The sequence below is a fragment of the Populus nigra genome, chromosome 16 (genome assembly GCF_951802175.1).
Source record: "Populus nigra chromosome 16, ddPopNigr1.1, whole genome shotgun sequence".
Lineage (NCBI taxonomy): Eukaryota > Viridiplantae > Streptophyta > Magnoliopsida > Malpighiales > Salicaceae > Populus > Populus nigra.
In genome coordinates this window covers 11,734,116-11,744,481 of record NC_084867.1, presented here as the reverse complement: position 1 = coordinate 11,744,481, position 10,366 = coordinate 11,734,116, and the positions used below count along the sequence as shown (strand labels likewise).

At 31.9% G+C, this 10,366-nt stretch overlaps 1 protein-coding gene across 1 annotated transcript; it reads right to left on the bottom strand.

The window, feature by feature from the left end:
• Positions 1 to 6,574: 6,574 nt before the first annotated feature.
• On the bottom strand, positions 6,575 to 7,780 carry LOC133675056 (CASP-like protein 1F1). The gene is made up of 3 exons (XM_062096326.1): positions 7,350 to 7,780; positions 7,144 to 7,267; positions 6,575 to 7,033 (listed from the first exon to the last, which is right to left on the bottom strand). The coding sequence occupies exons 1-3, from the start codon at positions 7,547 to 7,549 to the stop codon at positions 6,812 to 6,814; spliced, it is 546 nt and encodes a 181-aa protein (XP_061952310.1). The 5' UTR covers positions 7,550 to 7,780; the 3' UTR covers positions 6,575 to 6,811.
• Positions 7,781 to 10,366: the final 2,586 nt, after the last annotated feature.

Sequence of the window (10,366 nt, the reverse complement as noted above, 5' to 3'; positions counted from 1 at the left end):
TGTTGTTTTCTCATGACAGCTAAATGCAAATAATAACCAAGGCAGGGTTAATTGTTTTGATTGTGCAAAGGCAGTACCTTTCAGTCTCTCTCTGAGTTTTCTGATAGGGGAAATGGTTATTTTATGATCTTAATAGAAAATTGGATATTTGACTAAATTCAGATCCTGGTGAGAAGGGACTGCATTTTCCATATAATATCCTGGTGAGTGCCCGCGGTTTTCTTAACTGAAGATTGTTATCGAGTTCCTTGTTTTATAAGGAGTTCAGAAGACATGCTATTTGACATTCATTTCTACTCCTTCAGGCAGATTAGTTTTGCTAGTGTTTGTTGGGTCCCATATTCTTAAAACTTCTGCAGTTATGGTCAAGCATAAAAATGTTGCCAGAACAAATCTTGAAGTTTGACATAGGTCTCTTCATTGATGTATATGGCCCTGCATTTATTCTAGGATCAGATTCAAATCCTTCCACTCGTGTTGGTGTTAACTTGAATGGTTAAACACCTTCTATCGGCCACCTTAGAGGGCGACAGGGTCCCAGAATGATTTTCTTCATGGATATTCTTGATTTATTTTCATATATCAGTGATCGAGATGGTTCCAATTATTTTTTTCTACTTTAGCAGCTTGATGGATATTGGATGGATGCTTACCATATAATAGTGGGTCTAAGCCATGTGCATCTGTTCTTTGACCATGTGCTTCTGCACTATGCTATACCTATTGCAGTCTTCTGCTGGCAGTTACCTTAACATGTAAGGTCTTCGGACCTACCAAAAGTTGCTTCCTTGTTTCCGCGTACTTCTTTAGAATCCCGTCTTTGATGGAGAAAATGGGATGAACTTACAGCTCATGCTTTGTCCGCCGTGTGAATTCCCCGGTTGGATTTTGTGGTCCATGATCTTTTTTTTTATACCTCTGTTTTTAATGAAGCCCGTTTCTAATACAAATTGTTCACACACCCTTCTACTCGAGGAATGGGGTAAAGCTCCATAAATTGAAGTATCTTTCCGTTCTTTAAATGGATGACATTTCGAAATGAAAGGTTAAGCAATTTGGTTACCAGTCTTGAACCAAGGTAGATAACGAGTTCACCCATAAAGGAGGGTTATTGAGAGATGACAGGTTAGCTGATTCAAGGGTCTTGAACCCAGTAAACTGGAAAGATCTTACTGCGGTGAAATGAAGAAACTTGAGTGGGAGAAAATGGTCTTGTTTGCTTCCATTAGCTTTCTTGGCAGCCATTCATGAATTGTAAATTAACTTTGGAATGAATGCCCTCTCAAAATCCTTTACAGCTCCACTAAAACAACTTATCGTTTTCCTAACAATTCCCCAACTTACCAACAAAATTGCAGTTTCCTACACGCAGCTCTATCAGTATCCTACATAGTTACCAGTACAATTTGCGGTTTCATTTCTGTACATGCATGCAAAAAGCATAAGCAAAGTGCTGATAAATCAACACTTTGTTTGCTCCCACGTGCAGGCCCATAGAATTAATGGATGCTTTCTATGATCATGGTCTTGAGAAACAACAATATGAGCCCATAATTAAGGGTGCAGTGCAGAGGAGAGAGGACTCAAGCAAGGTCCAAAGATAAATTGTTGTATATAATTCCAGGAGGTCCAATAAGAGTTTGAATTGTTAACCCATTTTTGTAGACGAACTTTTAGCCCCTGTCCATTTGCGTTCCATGGTGTTAATTAGTGAATTGGAATGTGATAGTAATTGTTTTATTTGGAAATATATAAAATTAATATTTTTTTAATTTTTAAAATTATTTTTGATATTATCATATCTAATGATTTAAAAATAACAAAAACTAATTTCAAGCAAAAATTTTTTTTTAAACAAATCAACAAACAACCCCTTACATGTTTTTCAGCACCCGACTTTTCATTCATATGTAACAAGAGTGGCTTGAAGATTTCCGCATAGTTGTTCGACCCAGCTTGCTGCAGAAATATGAGACTAAGCTAGATTTGTAAGTGAACTAAATAAGATATTAACTTGTTGAAATCCAATTAACCCATCAAGTTTTCAGTAATTTGATTAACCTATTATCTAAATTTAATTGGGTCATTACCAATATTTTTTAAAAAATAATTAAACAATAATGGTTTAATAAAAAACGTGTAACCAATCATCTAAGTAGTGGTCCAGTAGTAAGAATTTGGGACTAAGAGGTTTGCTTTATCTATGGTCTCAGGTTCGAACCCTGTGGTTGCTCATATGATGGCTACTGGAAACTTACATGGTTGTTAACTTCAGGATCCGTGAGATTAGTCGAGATACGCGCAAACTGACCCGAACACCCACGTTACACTAAAAAAAAATAAAAACATGTAACCGGTGAAATCTAATAACCTAATACTACCTTCTCCTCTCTCGATCGAGTCAGTCTGACAAATATGAATTCCTATTCTACAATAATTTTCCTATCAAATATCAAGTATACTGGAGAAGAGATCAGGGTTATCTTGGTTTAGTTGTTGCTTGCCTCGATAAAACTTTCATCTACTAGTTGCAGATCTGCCTCTCCATCATTTTCTAATCCTTTCTCTCTGAACAACAACAATCCCCATACTTCATATTGACTGCAACGTTTGAGAACTGCTGCTCAAAATCCAGTTTGTTCGAAAGGAGGATCTCACTTTGATGTTCCCGAGTCCCACACGTGCATGTGATGAGGCTGTGAGCAGATTTCCCAAGTCCCATCACCATTTGCTAATCAAGTGTATTAAGGCTTAATCATTTCAGAAAGCAAACTCATGGAGTTGGCCTTCGGTTAAGGTCAAAAACACACACCACTTTCGAGTTCAATCCGAACATTGCTAGATGCTAGTTAGCCCCAGTCCGTTTTTTACCTCCTTACATTTACCTGAACGATTAGTCAGTGGTTAATTATTAGTATTCGGAAACTCAATATACACCCGTCATGACAGAAGTAATCTGACCACCATAGAAGAAAAATAGTATCAGATACCTGCATTTGATTCTCCCCCTTGTAAGCAGGAAAAAAGGCCAAGAGAAAAAATGGAGAGAAAGAGACAATAAAAGCACATTTACTAATTGTAACCCTTTTTATTTCCAAGCCTGCAGAAGTGATAGTAAGCATCAGCAAGCAAACCATTGAAAAGTAAGACAAAGTAACAGAAGTTTTTGGCTCAATTAAAATCCTTGCACCATCGGCAATTTGTACTCCTATTGGTTGTTATAGCCCTTTTCTCTTCCATCTCTTGGAATCATGCGATAACCCTCCCCTCCATGTGGAAACTTGCCATCAATAAACGATGTTGGGGATCAGTATCGTGGTGGTTAAAGAAGTGGTTGGCCTTGTACACCTACCCTTCGGAAAATCCAGTTTCGTGGGCCTTGACTGGATTTGGTTACCCCTCGGTGGCTCGGCTTCAGTCTTGTGGTGGCCATTGACTGAAGTTATGGGCGTATTCCGTATTCAGAGGGGAATTTATCAGTCTCTTTCCTGAAGTTGTTGTTCGAGTTCTTCCAAAACTCGTTGTTGTGTCTGCTGGTTGTGTTGTTGCTGATCTTGCTTCTACTTCATGCTGACTATGGTTTCTAATAATTGTGACATTCTAGTCTCATCCGCCATGGCTCGTCTAGCTATGTTACCAAATTGTAAGAGAGCTTAAATTGATAAGAGCAAAATTGAAATACTTTATCGAAATGAAATGCTTAATTACAACTGAAAAATGATTAAATTGAGAACAAGAAAGTGACTAAAAAAAATCCAAGATGATTCCTAATCTACCTTATTCAGCTTAAATAACCCAAATAATGAAATAACTAGAATCTGAATTTTAAAAGGAACCAATTTGTATTATGAATGGGGTCTTCTGGATTAAATGATATATATTCAGCCATATATCCCTGGACCACTGCACATTGATGGGAATTCGTTTAATAATACTTCAATTTTTTTATTTTTTTTCATTAATGATATATTAAGTCTGATGTTGAATAGAATTGACTAATGCTCCAATAATTTCGTCAGTTCTTTGATTGCAATTAATTGAATCCCTCTCAATATAGAATCATGTTGACACCATTTCTATTGAAGCAAATTAAGGTTATATCATTGGTGTAAATTGATCTTGTGCTTTCAAAGTTTCATGCGAAAATGTTATTTTTGTGTTTCTTGGCTTACTGCTTGTTTGATATTATAGTATATAGTATTTTTTTTAAAGTGTTAATTTTTGGTTTACGAAGATATCAAAACAATTTTTTCAGATTTTTTTTAATTTTGTATAGTAACATATTAAAATCATCAAAAAATATTAAAAAATCAATTTAATATTTTTTTAAAATAAATATATTTTTAAAATGCCTCTAAATAAACGAAAATTCAATACAGGCATTTAAGGCACACAAACAAGCTGAATTGAATGATAATAGTTCCAGGAGCAAACTAAAACTTTAGGGTTGGAAGGGTGAATAAGAAAATAATTGTTTATTTCGATGTAAAATCATAGTTATAACTTATAAGACTGACTTGACTTTTGACCGGTCCAAGATCTGTGTTCTAAGTTGTGCGGGTCAATTTATAAATTGGTGAATTGGCTCAAGTTTTGAATTTTTATAATAAAACACCAAAATGATAGCATTTTATATTTCTTAAATCACCAAAATGATGTGTTTTGGTGAAAAGAATTAGTTCCACTCAAAATCTAGGCAAAGCTGCAAGTTAGCGAGTTACCGGTTTGACTGTTTAGGCATGGCCAAATCAAAAATTTTATAAGTATGTGTATGAGATGAAAGGGCATAATTAAGAATTTGATAAAATTTAAGGACCAAAATGAAAAATGTCCCTAATTTTGGGAGTGGTATGGCCACCGCCGATCAACGGAGTTCCCTCTCTGCCTATTACTTACGGGTTTAGCGAAGATAAAATATCACTAGTGGTTTATAAAAAATAATCCATTTTTGAAAGGTGTTGTAATACATTTTCAAAATTTTCAAGTTTTGTTTGGTCGTTAAACCTTTTGCAACGGTTAGTTAACGGTCGGGATTGTAAAAGTTAATTAAACATGATTATGGCTATATAAATAAATAAATACAATTTCTATATTGGGATTATTTTTAACAGTTGGAAACAAAAGAAGAAGAAAAAAAATATAGCTACTACATTTAATTATTCCCTTCGTGTGACGAAAATAGATAAAAAAAAATAAAAGATAAATAAGAGAAAATAATTTCTTTAATAAGAATTTTATAATTTTTTAAAAACATATATGATTTTTTTTTATCTTTACGTGGTTATTGCTAAAGAATAATATAAATCATATCCTGAGACCTTATTTATTTAAATAAAATCTCAAAATATAATTTATTTTATTCTCTAATATATTTTTTTGAAAAAATTTTAAATTTAAAACTTGTAAATATTCGCATTATCTATCTAATAATTATATAGCTTGACTCACAATTTTTTTCTGAAAAAGAGGATAAAGAAGAGTAGAAAGAGATTGTCTTTTATTAGAATAAAGCATTCATTAGAAAGTATACAATAGAAACACACTTACTCATTGTAATCCTTTCTATATATTCATACCTCACTTCTGACAACTCAACTGTATTTTTTCAATTTCCAGAATTCAATTTGCCTAGAATTGCTTGCAGACGTGAGTCTAAGCATCAGAAATGAAAAGCAAAGTAATGACAAATAAGACAAAGCAACAAAAGTTGTTATTCTAGTAATAGCGTGTTCGTTCTTACGGCCAAAAAATTTAATTTTCTCGGATAGCATATTGGGTTTGATGTTGTATGGAATTGGCTCGAACTCCAATAATTTCCTCGGAGTTCTATGAATGCAGTTAATTGAATCCCTCTCAAAGTAGAATCCTGTTAATACTATATTTCTCGATAACAGATTAAGATTACATCATTGGCATCCTGCTTTCTATATATGTTTCTTCTGGGGAAATTCCTTAGATGTTTCTCGGCTTCAAGCTCACAACACACATTTATTTAGATAATATTTGGATTATGATATCGATTATTTTTTAAAAATTTTTTTATTTAGATAATAAATTGTTAATCCTACTCCACGTACATTCATTATGATTTTTATTAAGAGACTAACTTGCACCTTATTTTTAATATAACTATGGAATATCTTATTTTGACATAATTGGATTTTATTGAGATATATATTGCGTTTTTATGATTAAAAAAGGAAATATCCATTTATAATTATTAAAATTAAAGATTAATTGACAGTGTAAAATCTGATACTCTAATTACAAGTAGAAGACTTTTTACTTCTAACTATATTTTCTCGATATAAAAATATCAACATTTAATATCATTATATGCAGTGAAAACTCAAAATATGAATATCTTGGTTTATCTAAATAATAGAAATAGAATATGAATATCTTGGTTTATCTAAATAATAGAAAAGAAAAACCCATTAATTTATGCTTTAATTATTAATTTATAGGATGTGGAAATAAAGAAGAGAAAATTAGGAGTACAAGGAACTGCATTCAATCCTCTCCCCTTTGTAAGCAAGAAAAAAGGCAAAGAGAAGAAAAGGTGAGAGAGAGGTTGTCTTTTAATGGAATAAAGCATTCATTAATTAGAAATTTTACAGCAGATTTATTCACACTTTATTTATGACAACTCAACTGCATTTGCCTAGATTTTCTTGCAGATATGAGTGTAAGCATCGGCAAGCAAACCAATCACAAACAGCACCAAGTGAAAGAAATTGTTTCTCTATTACATAATTTGCCTTGCACACATTTTATTTCTGCCAACTCATCAACTGCATGCATTCAATTTCTAAGCTTCCATTTTCCTTGATTTGCTTGCAGATGTGATGGTAAGAATCGACAAGCAAATCAAGTTCAAGTACGAGATTGTCACAGAAGTTTGTGCTCTATTACAGAATTTGCCAAAGTTATCACAGATTTGCATCCAGCCAGTGTGGCTGTTCCCATGCTTCCCCAAGAAACCTACTGTAGTGGCAGCAGCACATCCACCAACGACCAAAGACATCATTGCCTGTTAATTACCATCAAAATTCCACAAAGACTGCATCAAATAAAAACGAATATTTTGAGGACTAGATCTTACAAGATGTTACAAAAGAGAGGTAGAAAAACCAAGTATACCAAATCATGAAGGAACAAAAAGAAATAGTGGTTTGGATTGGAGCCTTGACGAACAACAAGGACAAGAAATAGTAAGGACAGCAGAGAGAAGCAACCAACAACAATATTTGTGAAGGCAAGAAACCTGACAAAACAAAGGATTCTTTTCAGTGAACTTACAAGTTTAATATATAACAGCTTGTTTATGAGTTTTCAGTTTATCTTACTTGAATTCTGGAGAGTAGCTATATCTTGCGTCGAGTACAATTCCTCCAATATCAATGACTTGTTTGCTGGTGATCATGAGCCATGATGAGGCTACTGAGGCTGCAATTGCTAAAATTCTGAAGAAAATTTGCACCCCAATGAAAAGTTTTTGAGTTTTCAAAGGTTGGTTTACGGAGAACTTTGCTTCATTGTTTGCCATTTTTTAATTCTTTCACAGAGAGAGTAGCTAAGAAAAAGGCTAAACACAAAAGCAAAGACAGTACAGAAAAGGGGGGATCGAGGTATATGGGGGCAAAAGCAAATGAGAAAGGAGGATAGGGAGGAAAAGATCGGGATGATACGGAGGCAATTTATAGAAGAGAAAGTCGAGGAACCCTTCTCATTCCTAAATCATTGAGGGAACATTGTTTATTTATTTATTTATTTTTGTTATCGTCATTTTTAAAAAGCCAAATCATAAGAAGAATCTGTCAATTTGAGATCTTTAATGAATGTGTGTGGGAAAATATAACTGGTAAAATTAGAACTATAAATATTCGTAATATGCATCAGAGTCCTTTGAATATATGCAATTAAGAATCCTATTAATTAACTAATACCTTTTCTATAAATTAAGCTATATCATTGACGTAAAAAATGTTAAACATAGGCTTTCTAAGTTCATGTGTGAAGATTATTTATTTATTTATTTATTTATATTTTTTGTGCTCTCTTTCTATAATTCAAAAGTGAGACCAGTACCCCTATGATATCCTGATTTGATATGTAAAGATAAAATATCCACATGTGGGTTTTCATCAAAAAGAAATTCTTCAAGTCCCACCAAGGAAAGATAGTGTTTAATTTGCCTATCAAACATGCAAAGTCTTGGACGACTACCTCCCACGCAAGGCTGAAAATGAATCCAGAAACTAATGATATTAACAGATAAGGTTTTGCTTACTACGCAAGATTGTTTTTTCCTATTAATGCCCAAAAAGAATTTTAACACGAAAGCAAAAATCATTAAAGTCTAGCGACTCTCGCCAACCCAATTTCCGGACATTTTAAAATGTGATTGAGGTTAAAAACCTCAAATTAACACCACGTTATAAATTTATAAAGGATGTTTGACTCAATTTTTACTTTTGTATTTAGATGTTTTTTAAAAGTATTTTGAACTTGAAGAATTATTAAATTGAATTTTTTTAGTATTTTCTAATAATTTTTATATATTAATGTGAAAAATAAAAGTATTTTAAAGTCAAGGGTGTTTGACACAATTTTTACTTTTGTATTTAGATGTTTTTTTAAAGTATTTTAAACTTGAAAAATTATTAAATTGAATTTTTTTAGTTTTTTCTAATAATTTTTATATATTAATGTGAAAAATAAAAAAGAAATCTAAAAAAATCATTTTAATATATTTTTAAATAAAAAAATATTTTGAAAAATATCTTCTGCGAGAAACACCCCCTGACCTATTGTGGCAAAATCATGTAATGAAAAGTTCCAGCTACTATTCGGAAGGAATGGCTTCCACGGATAGAGATTAAAATCTTGCCTTGTCAAGTCTTAAATAAATTATCTACACCCGAATTTGTGCATTAATAAGAATATATATATTGCAATGTTGAAGATCATAAAATGGAAAGCATACTAATTGTATGAGAATAATAAATATTATATTTTAAGAATTCATTTAATAGTTTAATATTTTGGTTGAGATAATTATTATTTGATCGATATAGTATTAAAAATTTACTAACTAAAATGTTACTTTACCTTCTTAAAAAGTTTTCACATGAGTCAATTTAATTTATGATCATAATAAGACTCTTATACTTCGACTGCTACTTAATAGTTAATTAATAACACTACTTCTGGGTCTGGCTCAGTGGTCAACCGTGTGACTTGTTTCGTCCTCGTCCCGAGTTCGATCCTTTATGTGCACGCCTGTCATCTCCGCAGTGTTTTACTTGCTCACTGGGCTTGCAGGATGCTCAGTGGGCCGTGGGAAATAGTCGTGGTGCGCGCAAGCTGACTCGGACACCCCACGATAATAAAAAAAAAAATAAAAAAATTAACACTTCTTGAATGCCTAACCGATTACGATTATAAAAATATGGGGATTATATATGCTTAGCTAACTGCTAATTAATTAAGAGCACTAGTAACTTCTTGATTGCCTAACCAATAATATGCTAATTTTATTTAATTTTCCAAATACTTGAGACAAAGATTACGAGTATATTTAGCAGTGTGGTTGCGGGTGCTTTTCAAATAACTTTTCGTGCAAAAATGCATGTCAATAATGTTTTTTCATTTTTAAAAAATTATTTTTAACATCAGTACATCAAAACGATCCAAAACATACAAATCATATTAAATTTTAATAAAAAAATTAAATTTTTTGGGAACGCAACCACAGCCACGTTCCCAAACGAAACCTACATTCAGCCTCCAATCGTACAAGAAAAAGGAGCTAGATTGTGTACACGCAAAGGTCATTTGATATTTGTGCTTTAAAATTCAAATCTTTATACTCCATGAGTAAATGAATTGCCTGATCATATTTGAAATTGTGATCTAGCCATGTTTAAAAAAAAAATAAGAAAAACTTTGTTTTAAATTAGTTTATATATATATTTTTGAATCGTTGTAATATGTTAATATCAAAAATAAATTTTAAAAATTAAAAAATATATATTATTAGATGTAACATTTTAAAAAGTAATATCTACTATATTTAGAAACAAAACAACTAACGGTTAAAACTTTGATCAACTAACGGAAAAAAATATTGATTTTACATAAAAATTTAAATTTTTAAGTTAAGATGGTGTTATGATATCATTTTAAAATCTTGTTGATCAAGTAATCACGAGTTTAAATCTCACCATAAAAGTATATTAAAAAAATAATATAAATCATATATTGATGTCTCCTTAATGGTTTAAAACTTTAAATTTTAGGTTAAGATGATTTTCTATTAATATATTTTTACTCCAATTTTATTTTTGTTATAATTTTTTTT